The 14,190-nt window shown below is 44.1% G+C and overlaps 1 protein-coding gene across 6 annotated transcripts in view; it reads left to right on the plus strand.

Annotated features, from left to right (window-relative positions):
• The first annotated feature begins 2,005 nt into the window (after positions 1-2,005).
• LRP5 (LDL receptor related protein 5) overlaps positions 2,006-14,190 on the plus strand; it is a 266,220-nt gene continuing 254,035 nt past the window's right edge. For 4 of the 6 annotated variants that reach the window (XR_006177230.2, XR_010600468.1, XM_024109654.3 and 1 more), the window contains exon 1: positions 2,006-2,231. Coding sequence is in view for 4 of the 6 variants with exons in the window: in XM_024109654.3 (XP_023965422.1) it covers positions 2,153-2,231 (79 nt within the window). In the remaining 2 variants the exon portion in view is untranslated. The remainder of the gene's footprint in view (positions 2,232-14,190) is intronic. The other 2 variants (XM_065591997.1, XM_065591999.1) reach the window with 1 other exon arrangement.

The raw sequence follows: 14,190 nt of genomic DNA on the forward strand, positions 1-14,190 counted from the left end.
ATCCCCAGCCCTGCCTCCTCCCCCCAGGCTCTCAAGCCTAGGAGAAGGAGGGAGGGAGGAAGGGGGAGAAGTGGCGCCCGCGCCGCAGCCACTCGGAGTCTCCCCCCCGCCCAGGTTTGAGAGCCTGGGAGGGACGGGGAGACTCTGAGTGGCCGCGGCGCGGGCGCCGCTTCTCCCCCTCCCTCCCAGGCTCTCAAGTCTGGGAGGGACGGGGAGCAGCGGCGCGCGAATCAGCTGTTTCGCGCGCCGTGGCAGCAGCAGCGGAGGTGAGCTAGGGCAGCCGGGGCACATTTTTAGGGGCGGCATTCTGGCGCCGGCCATGCCGCCCCTAAAAATGTGCCGCCCCAAGCACCAGCTTGTTTTGCTGGTGCCTAGAGCCGGCCCTGTCCTCATCCCTCTGGTCTGTCTCGGATTCCCTCAAGGCAAGGCCTTGGCTGCCTGGAAACCCCTTTGGCTCACAGTCCTACTCAAGCCCCCGGAGCAGAGTTTTGGCTACTCTGTCTAGCAGCGTCTTCAAGCGTCAGTTAAGGAATTCCCCCAAAAGTAATTTAATTTGCTTGATTTTTATACTCTTTTTTCCTCAAAGGAGTCACATGTCTTAAAAGCATGCCCAGTGGGTGAGTGGCTACTAATTTTTACCTAATTAATACTTTAGGAGGAGACTGCAGAATGGTGCCAACTGAACATTACCCCACATTCATCCCTTATCAATCATTCACTTCAGCCCCCTGCGTGATGTCCTTCAACAGGGTTGAGATGCCCGTCAGCCCATGCTCCACTCAGGATGTTCTACACATGTTTGCTTTCAAGTGGACATATTTTCTGACTCAAAGATCAGTATTGATCATACACGGGGCATGGAGCCAGTCTGTTTCACCTCTGCCATCTGCCTGATTCTAAGAGAAGGATTTTGCTTCCAGAATTCTCTTTCACAGTTCAGTCATGTCAAGCCATGTTTTCACCATTCATTCAGTATGGCCACACCAATTTGGCACCATCCCAACAGTGCCCCTTCTACAGGTAAAGTTAAACTGTGCTCTAACATTGTCAGGTTAATGCTAACTACTGTGTTATACAGTCCCAGGGAAACGTTGCTGTGTAGATGGGCTGACAACACTGAGCAGCTGCTGGTATATGATTTTTTTAAAAATAAACCACAAACTTGGATGCAGAAGAGTTTTATTAGAGTTGTTGAATGTTAACAGTGTTGAGGAAGTGACCTGTTATTACATTGTCTGTGTAACACTGAACCATGCAGAGGACCCCTTCCAGGGGCAGGAAGGAATGAGCCAATATGACTGGAGAAACATCAGTTTTACTAGAGCAGCACTTTAAAAGACGTTGTTGGCTTTTCAAGAAAAATAAGGAGCAAGGAAAAGGAAGAAGAAAATGTCAGGAAAAAAAATAAAATAAACGCAGGCATAAAAGGCCTCCACGGAAGGCTCCAAGCAAAACGTCAGAACCAATTTCTTTAACCACCTGCAGGAGTGCCTAGATGCTGGTAAGAGGCAGTGATCCCCAACTGGTGATGAGAGAGAACACCGGTTCTTGTGTGATGTGCACTGATGCCTATGGGATATCCGTGTGGGGGGCACTGTTGCCCGGGGGTACCCAGGCACTGATGGTCACAGGAGGCCCACGTGGGGTGCATGGCTATCCGTGCATCAGTACCCATCTGATCACCACGTGGGGTGCACACTGTTGTGCATGGGATGCTCATGCAGTGGGGCCCCATGTCCTCCCACGCGGGGTGCACTTTTGCACGTGGAGCGCCTAAGCAGTGGTGCCTAGCGGAGACAATGGTGCTGGCCCCCTTTCCCCCTTCCCTGGGCGGGGACATACAGCCACTGCAGCGGCTGGGGAAGCCGGGCACCAGGCGGGCTGGAAGGGGCGCAGGCTGCTGCCCCGCACCGGGCGGGGCGGTCCCTGAGCTGGCGTTCGGCTCCTCCTCGGGCTCCGAGCGCGGCGGGAGGGAGGATCCCAGCCCCCTCCCCCGGCGGCGGCCGGGCACAGACTAGCGAGCGAGCGCACGGAGGAGGAGGAGGCTCTGGCGAGCGCCTCCCTCCCGCTCCCAGCCGAGCGCAGCGCCCGGAGCATGGAGCCTGCCTGAGACACTCCGCGGGCTCCGGCAGCTGCTGCTGCGGCGCACAACATGGAGGCGGCGGCCCCGCCGCCGCTGCTGCTCCTGCTGGCCGCCGCGGTGCTTCAGTGCCACTTGGGCTCGCTGCGGGGTGAGTGGGGGGCGCTCCCGGCGCCGGGCCCTGCGGGGAGCCGCTGCCTTTTGTTGTTGACTCAGAAACTTCCCAACTCTGGGTTCTGCTGCTCCGGGGGGCTGGAGACTTGAGAGCTGCGGAGCGCGTGAGACCGGGGCGCACGGGGCTGGGGATCCGGCACGGAGGGAGCTAAGGGGGCAGCGTGCAGCAGGCTGGAGGTGCAGGGCGCGTGGGACAGGGGGAGGAAGGGGTGTGGGTACGGGGATCTTGGGGGGAGCAGGAGGGGGCAGGCCTGGGGGGTGGAGAGGGATGCCTGAGAGAAGCCTGAGGCAGAGAGAGGAGGGTGCGTGGCAAGTTGCTGTGTTTTGTGCGGAGTTTTTCCCTTCCCAAAAAGAGATAGGAACGGGGAGGGAATCCGCGGGTCCCACACACACAGGGGGGAGGAGAGGTGGTGGGTGATCCTTCCTTTGGAGGGGGGCACGAGGATTGTGTGTCCCCTTTTGGGTGGGTGGGTATTAGATGGAGGCTGTGGGGGTCTCCCTTCCTTGTTGGCTAGTGAGTGGCGGTAGCTGCCTCTGAAAAGCTGTTTCCCCTGGGGATCAAGTAAAAGGCGACTTCAGTAAACATGTGTATTTTAAGTAGCAAGACAAAAGTTTGTTCTTTTCCCCAATGCTTTGCGGCCTCAGCCAGTGATTTCTCTGGGGTTTGGAGGAGCTGGTGTCGGGTGTCAATCACAGGCGGAATCAAACTTTTGGCAGCGTTGGAGTGGGGGTGGGGGGGAAAGGAGAGAAGCTTTTTCTCTCCCCCCCCCCTTTTTAAAGTTGAAAAGGAAAAACTTGCTTGACTTGTGAAATGTAACACTTGAAAAAACACCCTGTTCTGAGGAGATCTAAGGAGAGTAAACCCTGAAGAAACATCCAGCCTTAACTGCAGCCAGCGTTTGTCTGAGCATGAAGTCAGTCCATCAGGCACAATTCCATCTCAAATCAATGGGTGCTTTAACTCGGAATCTCCCCATTCCCCCACCGTGTGTGTTTTAAAATCTCAAACCTCACTTTGCACTGATCTACTTTTGTTTTGGCTGTCCTTATTTCCCTCCCAAGCTTTGCTTTCCCATTTCAGCATTGGGACTTGCAGGGGGCTTTTCCAATTACATTTTATAATCTTCACTCCATTCAGTGCACGAAACAAATGGTTGGCTTTGTGTTCTTACAACCCTGCATAAAGACAGTTGTTTTCTCTCTTTGCAGTACTCTAAGCAGCACTTTGAAGTAACAGTATAATAATTTTAAAAATCCCCTTTCCCCCCAGCAGCCATGAAAAGGGGTCTGGGATTTGCTCATCTGCTTTCTTAATGCATGCTGCTTTAGTTCTGCCTTTGTATCATTGCAGACAGGGACTCCCAGTTGCACACAAGAGACTTGGACACAGCCACTGCTGCTTCTTATCTACTTGATACTTCACCTCAGCACTTAGCAAACTGAGGTTTAATAGTTGCAATTTCCTAGGTAGTTTAGAAAATGTAGCAGAGTGGCCAAGATTAACAGAACATCACCTCTTTTTTAAATTAGGATTTTTTTTTATTAGGCCACCCACTTTTCCAAACCATCTGTAATTATCAGAACTGTCATTTAATACAAGAGGTCTGACCAATTTTCGCCAGAGCCATCATTTTCTAATTTTAGTCAGGGCTATCTATTGCTGTACATTTAAAAACTGTTTGTGCCCTTGTAAACAAGAGATGTCCCTTTCCTCCCAAAACATTGAATCTCTTCATAAACTAGTAAGTCCAGAAAGTCAGTGATGTCTAGAGTTAAATCCCTTGGAATTAATTTTTAAAATGCTGCACAAAATGTAAAGAGAGAACATACTGTTGATTGTTCACTTTTGGACATTTCTCTGTGTTTAATGATATCCATGTTCCCAGCTGACTCTGAATTTAAATGCAGAACTTTAGAAAATAGAGTCCAACCTACAGTAGGCTTGAAAGGGGGAAGGTTAGGCCATAAACAAGTCTGGGGTTACCGCCTCAGATTAATTTGTTGACAGTTCGTCTTTTAAATAACATATTTCAAAGAGTAAACAAGTGTAGTGTTCACTTCTGAAGTTTTCAGAAAAGAGCATTTATAAGACGTTCCTGAATCACAACTAATCACCTCTTCTTTCAGTTTTGAGACTAGAAGTGATTGTATATATCAAGATGTTTCTATAGAGACTATGGGACATGCAAAAGCCTTTTGTCCAAATGCACTTGTGGTTTTTTTTTTTTTTTTTTTTTTTTGTAATTAGCTAATGGGGCTCAGTTCTGAATCCTAATTACACTACTTCTATTTTCTGACTAACATTTGGTGTTACTGTAAATTGAATTGGATGGGACTTCTGAAGACAGCTCACCTGTCACTTTTTTTCTTTTTATAAAAGTATGAGCAAGCTTCCTCAACTATATGTTATCTTCTGTTTTATGGCTGATATACACTATGTAAACACACTAGAAATGTCTGAAACGTGTAACACACCCCATATTACTACCTCCAAACACTATTCATATTGCCCTAATTTCAGTTCACAAGATCAAAGCATATTTTTCAAAGTTTGAGATAAACCGGTCATAAACACTTTTGTAAAGAAGCTTATGTTTTAAGCTTCCATTCCTTGAGATCCCTAATTCTGTAAACAGCACATGCATAACTTTAAGCAGGTGAGTAATCCAATTGACTTCAGTAGAACTACCTGCTTAAATCACTTAAATGGGAATACCCATTTGCTTAAAGTTAAGCAGATGCATAACTGTTTCCAGGATTGGGGACTTAATTTGATTTTTTTCCTATAAAGTTTTAGCAAAAGTTTAAAGTATTATGATTTAAATATACAAAGACAAAATAGTTTGTAAAGTTCTTGCTCCGAACATGAAAAAGTCAAGGTTTGTTATTTTAAAGTTTAAGTATAAGGATAAAACTGCATGAGGTGTGAATTGATGGTTGTTGTATGGACTGTGAATGAGGGAGACAAAACAAATAATAATGAAATGTTGCAGTTGGACACTTCCTTGAAAGGAGAAATTTTTCTTGCATGTTTAGCAACAGGAATTTTCAGGTGAGGAGATATTAGCCTGTCCTGTATTCATCTTGTCTGTAAATATTTTATGGAGAGGACCTTTAAAGATGTCTTACTCTTGTACTTTGTGTTGCCCTGTGGAATTTGTATGTATCATTTGATTTTTTTAATTATTTTTTTAAAATCAGAAAGTAGTTGGAATCGTGCTTAGTTGTGATTATTTGCTTAAACTCCAGTAGCAAAGAAGTAAAAACCATGAGTTCACAAAAGTTTGTGGGTAACAATTGTATGCAATATTCTAGCATATTTTCCTAAAGTTATGAATACATATCAGTTTTAAAGCTTTTTTTCTTTTAGGGCTCTGAACAGTTGCTTGTTATTAAGAGATACGAGTTATATATAGAGAGAGAGCGAGAGAAAGAGGAAGAGAGGCTCTTGTGACCAAAGAAGAGATTACTTAAATCTGAGAGCATATTTGACTGATATGTTATAGGAAACAAAAAGATACATTTGGATATATACTTAACATGGTCATTAGATAATGTGTATTTCCAGTTACAGCCTAAAACTAATTAAGTACAGATATTCCAGCCAAATTATGACAGACGTTGACTTTGTTACAGTAAATTTGGGGAGAGGCAGGTTATGTGGGACTCTTCATTTGAGTTTCAGTGCAATTTCAATGTATATCTATTCTACCAGGCTGCCTTCATAGATGCTTCAGTAACCTACATGTGATACAAAAGGGCGGTTGCTAAATGCATAAGAAAGAAAATATTTAGACTTAACTATAAAGTTTGTCATTCAGATATTTTAAGAGCACTCTAACGTCTTTCTGCAGACAAAGGATAATGACTTTAATTGTCCGTCCTTTAACAAGTTTAATTTAGGCATCAGTTTGAAGTATGATATCATCTGTTAGTTCTGGATGCTTTAAAATTACTCAACATGAATCTGTACGTAGTGCATAAATCTGAGACACATCACGCCAATACTTCAGAACAGTGGGAATGTATTAGGTCAATGTCCTAGCATGAATTTCACCACTGCAGCTTGCAGTATTGAACCGCTTTCTCAGCTGCTTGAGCTCATATCTGCGTAGACAGTTGTTGCACATTCAGACCATATTAGTTAACAAATCAAGGTTTGAATTTTAAACAACTTGTAGATTTGTATTATCTGTAGAACATTAATGCCTTATATCTTCTTATCATAAAGTTCAAAGCAGTTTTGTGACAAATGCAGCAAATTGGGTATTTTTTAAAAACTGTGCGCTCCTGATTATTACCACTTGTAAACATTGGATATTAATGTTTTACAATGTTAAACTGAAAAATACCCATCCGTGTCTATATGGCTTATAAATTAGGTATGCATAATTTTGTAGTTTTGCTTCTCATTAAAATGTAGTCAACAATGTAGACTGAGAGTATGGCAAGCTGTCCACTCTCTCTCAAAGCAGAAATGAAATGAAAGAGGTCCAGAATTTGTAGTGTATAGAAAGAGTTCTAATGAAAACAATATTTTATTTTTTAAGCTGCATGTTAGTCATGTCTTATTACACAGTATCACTTAAAAATGACCTGCAACTACACAGGAGAGAATGTTGAATTGATTTTTAATTTATTTTGAAAAGTCTACTCATTGCATAGCACTTCTCATAATATAGAGCAAGAAAATTACATCTCATAATTTCTCCTTATGTCTTTGGCCTTAGAGCTATTAAACATGCAAGATCTTTTACTTCTGCAGGTGCAGAATGTCTCATGGAAGGTGTTAAGGCAGAGAAAACAAAAAGCTAAAAACAGTTCAAAGAAATACAATTGTTATTGTGCACTCTAGATCTGTGTGTGATATCAATGGGAGTTCCACCTAAAGAATGCAGGTAGAGTACAACTCCTCATTGTACCAGAGGCCAGCAAAAATGCAGTTGCATTCAACACAAAATGGGGGTAGTAGTAGTACACCTCTACCCCGATATAACGTGACCCAATATAACACAAATTTGGATATAACGCGGTAAAGCAGTGCTCGGGGGGCGGGGGGGGGGGATGGCGGGGCGGTGTTGCGCACTCCTGCGGATCAAAGCAAGTTCGATATAACGCGGTTTCACCTATAACGCGGTAAGATTTTTTGGCTCCCGAGGACAGCGTTATACAGGGGTAGAGGTGTATTGTGCTTAGAGAGTCAAGGTGCATGGTTGATTTTCCTTTCTCATTTGGAAGTGCTGTATTACTTTCAAGCAAAATGTTTCCAGAAACATATAAAGTAAACAAATAATTAGTGCTGGGGATGTTGGTTGTCCAGAGCCACAAGGTAATTGGAAATTGGGCCCTTTTTGATGTGACAGATATGTACACTTTCCTGACAGATTCCATAGCTGGGACTTCATAACTGGAAAAACACTTCTGGAAATCCCTACATCTGTTATGTAAGACTGGGAAAAGCTAGGGGTAGAGGCAAAGGATAATAAAGGTAGCTTTTGGGGTGCTGGGGTAAAGGGGAGTAGAAAAAAGAACAGCTGCAAATTGCCCTCGAGCTCCTGCTCAGTGGCTGTTGGGCCACAAAAAGCTGCTGAGGAGCTCCAGGGAACTTTAAAAATGGGGCTTGGGGGTGGGGTAGGGGAAAAAGTTAATAAACAAGCGTTCTAACTTCTTGCTACTATTTTTCTGTTTGTGTGTTCTCCCTTTGCTAGCTCCTACGTTTCATAGACGTGGCCAGTGTGCACAGTCACACAGTTTAACTAAAGATGTGATTTTAAACTGATTTAGTTAAACCCCGGTGTGCCTTTTGTGTGTTTTCTTAAATCAGTTTTAAACTTGATTGATAGCAGTTAGGCTTTCCCCCTGTAAATGTGGTGAAACTGTTATAACCAGTTTTAAACCAGTATATACCTGTCCACACAGGGTCATTGTGGAAGAACATAATGTCGAAGCAACTACAAAATTGGTTTTAATTAAAATGCAATAGTAAGAGGGCACATTACACCAACAATTAGCCCCAACAGCAGTTGCAATATGGTAGAACCACTGTTTTATCAACTAACTGGGGATTAAGGTATTCAGAAAGTTCATAAAATTGTAACGTCACAAAATAACTGTGGGCATGGTGCATAAGTTGCGATATGAGGCACTGCATTGCTTATTTCTTGTCCTTCAAACCTCTGCAAAAGGTTTTCCAATGCAATGAAAGCTTCAGAAAGTGAAAGGATGTTGACTTTTTCTTCATTGGCATCCTTTTTGTTATGTGATTCCCCCTCCCCCCCCCAATGTTTTGTTGAATAACTGATTGTAAGACTGGTGTTCATAAAATCAGGGTTGTACTATAGTAGAGTTAGCAGTGTATTTGTCAGATGGTTGAATGCCCCCAAAGCATGCACCTATAACTACTAATGCACACACTGCTGTGGCTTAATGTTATAATGGCAGTTACTGAATAATACTTGACACTTAAAAAGTTCAAAGTGCTATATAAATATTAACTAATCCTAAGTACCCTGGTGAGATAAGGATGTTATCTTCCTCTTACAGGTAGGGAAACTCAGGAAGACAGGTTAAGTGACTCACCTATAGAGGCTGTCTATGGGTATGTCTACACGGGAGCTGGAAAGGTGTAAATTCCAGCTTGAGGAGTCATCATTGCACTAGCTCTGATCTTTTAGGTGGCTCACTAAAAATAGAAGTGTAGCTGCAATGGTGGGAAGGGCTGCCTGCCCCAAGTAAGTACCCAGGGTCTTGGACAGGATTGTACTTGGGGCAGCTAGTCCTTCCCACAGCTTGTGCTGTTGTGGCAGCTATACTTCTGCTTTATTGTGCTAGCTTTTTGAGTGCTTGTGCAGGAACTAGGAATGTTTCATCAAGCTGGAATTTACACTTCCAGCTCCTGTGTAGACATCCCCTGTGTAATTTGGGAGTGCCTTCTCTCCTGCTCCGTCTACTAGACCATGCAGCTTTGCTAGATTAGTCAGCTGTTACATGAAAATATTGTGTGACAAGAGTATTGTTCCAAACCCTGTCTTGAAAACTCAAATAAAATAGCATGTATTTTGGGGTGGGTGTGGCTAGTATTTTAAATTGTAACTTGCATTTCTGTTGTGAAAACTTGAAGATTAAAATGTTAACATTTTACTTTGCGCAATAACAGAAAGTAGGGAAAGTATTATGATAAAATGGGATTAACTTTCAGATCTGCCCAGAGGCAAATACCGTAGGCACTGTCATACAAAAAGTATTTTGCTACTAATTTTGGGGCTCCATTTCAGTGGAAGTTTTGCCTTAGTAAGGAGTGCAGAATTGGGCTATTTGGTGGTTCCACTGCATTTCATGCTGATGATTCCATGTTTTTCTTTTTTTCCTCCTGTAAACGTATTAGTAGATATAAGCTGATTTAAATTACACATATTATTGTAGTTAAAAATAAGTGGATATTAATTTGAATACATCACTTATCTGCACTTTTGAAAGTACTTGATTGACATGAGAGTAATGGTGTTACAGCAATGCTAAGGGGATTTTTGAATCTCAGCCTACAAAAGCAGAGAGAGATTTGGAGTTAAAGGATGGGTGTAATTGAAGACAGAACTTTGGCCCATGGTTTCCTTTTCTCCTAATTGTAACTTGTTACATTTAGGAGTTGAAAAAGTCTGAGGCAGTGTAATGTTGTGTCCAATACACATTTCCAAACCTATGGACAGTGGGGAAATGCTGAGGACAGAATGGAAGCACTAACTGTACTTCTTGGCTTTTGTCGGTTGGTCAGACAGTTAACATCACTATAACTAGGGTTACCATACATCCGGTTTTTTGGTAATCAAACCCCCGTCCGGGGGGAATTTCCAAAAAGCCGAACATGTCCGGGAAAAATACTCCCTGGCTTAACTTAGAGCGGGCGCCGGGGCCTGCTGTGCTCCCTGACTCCTGGGCTCTGTAAGAGCCGAGCGCTACCGGCTTCGGGCAGCCCCCATGCCTCTGGACCCGGCACCCCCAGCCGGGCACTTCCCCTCCTGGGCTCTGGGGGCGCAGGGTCCAGAGGCATGGGGGCTGCCCAAAGCCGGTAGCGCTCGGGCAGCTCGGCACTTACAGAGCCCAGTTCAGGGAGCACAGCAGCCGCCAGAGCCCAGGAGGGGAAATGCCCGACCGGGGGCGCAGGGTCCGGAGGCATGGGGGCTGCCCGAAGCCTGAGCACTACCGGCTTCATGATTTGCCGGGCAGCCTCCAGACCCTGCGCCCCCGGCTGGGCGCTTCCCCTCCCGGGCTCCAGCTGCGCTGGGGAAGCGCCGGCCGGGGGCGTAGGGTCTGGGGGCTGCCCGGCAAACCATGAAGCCGGTAGTGCTCGGGCAGCCCTTTTCGCGTGGCTGGGAGAGAGGAGGGGGACTGCGGGGCGCTCAGGGGAGGGGGCAGAGTTAGGGCGGGGACTTTGGGGAAGGGGCGGAGTTGGGATGGAAAAGGGGCGGGGGCAGGGCCCCATGGAGTGTCCTCTCTTTTTTTTATTTTTTAAATATGGTAACCCTACTATAACACAATTTTGTACATATCCATTTCCTTTTCTTCTGTGTCAATACTAGTTTAAACCAAAGCAAAAGAAACGGGGGTGGGGTGGGGAAATGGCACTTCTATAATCAGTGGATTATTGACCTGCCTTCTGAGCTTTTATGGAATATCATGTCAACAAATGTTCTTGTATGTTAAACAGTACTATCTAGAATCTGTGTTGTGTGCTAATTACATGTAGCAATAATTCTGTATGCTTTTGAAAACTCAGTATTTTGTTTGGTTTTAAAATACAGAAATGTTTAGTCTTTACCTGCAAATTTTGATACTTTTAAATAAAAGCTATTGGAGTTTTATATGAACACACTGGCACTTCTCTAAATTAAAAGTGACCAAACCAATCTGAAAACATGTCTTTTTAAGTACGTTGGTCACCTCAAGTAACACATCCCTGTGAGAATTAGACTGTTCTGAATTAGCTGCCACATGTTGCACTCCCCACCTTCCATTTTGCCTATTATTCTCGAATAAAGATCTAGGTTTTATCTGACTGTAAGTGATAAAATACATCTTGGGTGTGTGTTCTGAAGTAGCTGACGCAGGCCACTTTCTGACCTAAAGCTTTATATCAGCACAAAATGCTGTCACCCTCGCCCACTTCCATTTTGCAAATGCTCCTGGAACAAAGAACTGGGTTTCATGTGTTGTAAATGACAAAATAATTGTGAGGTCACCCCAAATGACATGCCTCTGCAAGTGTTAGCCTTCTCTGAAGTACCTGACATGCATCACTCCCTGGCCCCAAGTTTTGTTTCTGTGCGGTGTGCACACTCGCACTTTCCATTTTGCAGACCCTCCAATAAGGAATCGGCTGTCAATGACAAAATACTTTCTGGGTCTTTTCAAATGATACATCTACACAATCATTTGACCATTCTGAAGATTCCTGTGTATGCCACACCTTGATCCAGAGCTTCATTTATATGCACAGCACTGGCCTCTCCATCACCTCATTTTTTCAATAAGGAGCTAGGGTTTCAATTGACATAAGTGAAAAGGTGCCTCTTGGGTCACCCCAAGTGGCCTGTCAACACAGAAGTTGGACTGCGCCAAAGAGACTTGGACATGGCATTTCTGACCCAAAGCTTTGTTTCTGTGCCAGGACTGTCTCATTTCCATTTTGAAAATGATGCTTGAATAAGCAGCGTCATTTGACCTGATGTATAAATGATGTCTCTGGTTACCTCACCTGAAACATCTGTGTGACCATTAAACTGTTCAGAGCTTCAAACTCTGCAAATGGTGCATGGCGCCAGCCAGAGTGAAGCCTCAGTTCAGGGAGTGGCATGTTCTGGGGTCTTCCGGCAGATCCAGTGGTTATGTCAATGTCATTTGAGGTAACCTGAAAAATATTTTGCCATTTATAGTCAGTCATTTCCTTATTCAAGGAATGTGTCCATTGTGGAAAGTGCTGGTGGTCTGATATGTGTTGGCATTTTGTGCAGGTATAAAGCTTTGGCTCAGGGAGTGACATGTGCCAGCTACGTATCAGTCTAATGATCATAGGGATGTGTCATTTGGGGTTACCCCAGGCATTTTGTCTCTTATGTATCCACATATCTCAGTTCTTAATTCAGAAAAGAGGCAGTTGCAACATATGGGATTGGAGGCTTCTTTGCATCTCAGAAAAGCGTATTCTTAAAACCATGAATATAGATTTTTATAAAATTCTATCTTAACTTATTTGGATGAAATTGAAAAAGAGAATTAATTTGGCCTTTGAATAAGAAACTGAGAATATGGAACCAACTTCAGCCTTGTACTTTTTGACAGAGTTGTTAACTCATGATAAGAGTGGAAGGTTATAACCCAAATATGGCTGACCTGTAATTCTGACACAAGGGACTGCATGCATAGCATACTTAATATTTTTCTTAGATGCTGTAGATGAATACAAAATCAGAATGTTGTTTTGCCTAACTTTTGTAGCTGCTGAATTGGAAAACTCTGATCTTTTATTTGCCAGAACAGGGGTTGGCAACCTTTGGCATGTGGCCTGCCAGGGTAAGCCCCCTGGCGGGCCAGGCCAGTTTGTTTACCTGCAGCGTCTAGAAGTTCGGCCCATCGCGGCTCCCACTGGCCACGGTTTGCCGTCCTAGGCCAATGGGGGCTGCAGGAAGCAGCGCGGGCCGAGGGATGTGTTGGCTGCCGCTTCCCGCAGTCCCCATTGACCTGAAATGGTGAACCGCGGCCAGTGGGAGCCGCGGACGCGGCAAGTAAACAAACCGACCTGGCCCGCCAGGGGGCTTACCTTGGCGGCCACGTGCCAAAGTTGCCCGTCCCCGTGCTAGAAGGCAACAATTTTGTCCATTGTATTATAAACCATTCAGTATCATCTTCAGTCACAATAATATTTCTAAAATGGATATTTAAAGTAGCTTCTGAAGCGTCAGTTTTTAGAAATATTTTTAGTTATTTCAAATAAGGTGTAATATACCGCTCAACTGTACCTCATTTCAAGGCATGTCACTCATTTTAGGCCCAAAGTTACCTATGTTCTACACAAAATTGATGTCTCTTCATTTTAATTGTTGAAAATGATCTACTCAGAAATAATCATGAAACTGGGGTTAGAGAGACAGAAATCAGCACTACAGGAATTAATGCCCCAGCGTTTTAACTCTCCAGCAGGAATAATTGTTGTTCCTCATTTTGGGGTTTTGTCACACATTGCATCCCACATTCGGGCATTGGCTGCCTGAGGCATAATGTATTAAACAGAGAGGGAAATGAATTAGTCTTGGAAATCTGTATTGATAGCTTATCTGAACATTTTGTGTGAATGTGCAGGGATGGCAGATTAAACTGCAATTTGGGCATTCTTGTTCCCAAATGAGAGTGAAGATGCTAAAAATGCCCCTGAGTAGAATTTTCATTTCTGAGGTCTGTATAGCTGTAGATGGTATAAAGCCTTGTACATTGTATGCATAAGACTAGTTGGGTAAAAGATCTCTGTAGCTATGGCAAAGTTTTGTGTGTCTGGGTTTTAACAGCTGCTTTTTACAGTCTGGATACAGTTAAGAATATTGCTTACCCAGGTTCCAAAACTTAACTTGCAGGTGTTCAAGTGACAGAATGTGTACTTTCAGAAATAGTTAAATCAACAGCTGGTCATACTTAGCTGAGCTACATGTAGTGAGATTTAGGTAGGGTGGGAGAAATAAAAGAAAAACTAGTGAAACCTTAATACATTGCACTTTAATCATTTGCAAGCCTCCCTCCTTTCCCCCTTCCAAAATTCACTGAGCCTGGATTTTAATTTAATCCAGTCTAAAAATTTTAGATCTTTTGCTCCCTGTGGGAGTCACAAAACCCCACTACACTAGGTGGCAGCTCCTGCTTTGGAATCTGCTAACGGAAGGAGAGCTTTCTCT

This window comes from Chrysemys picta, chromosome 4 (assembly GCF_011386835.1).
Source record: "Chrysemys picta bellii isolate R12L10 chromosome 4, ASM1138683v2, whole genome shotgun sequence".
Taxonomy (NCBI): domain Eukaryota; kingdom Metazoa; phylum Chordata; order Testudines; family Emydidae; genus Chrysemys; species Chrysemys picta.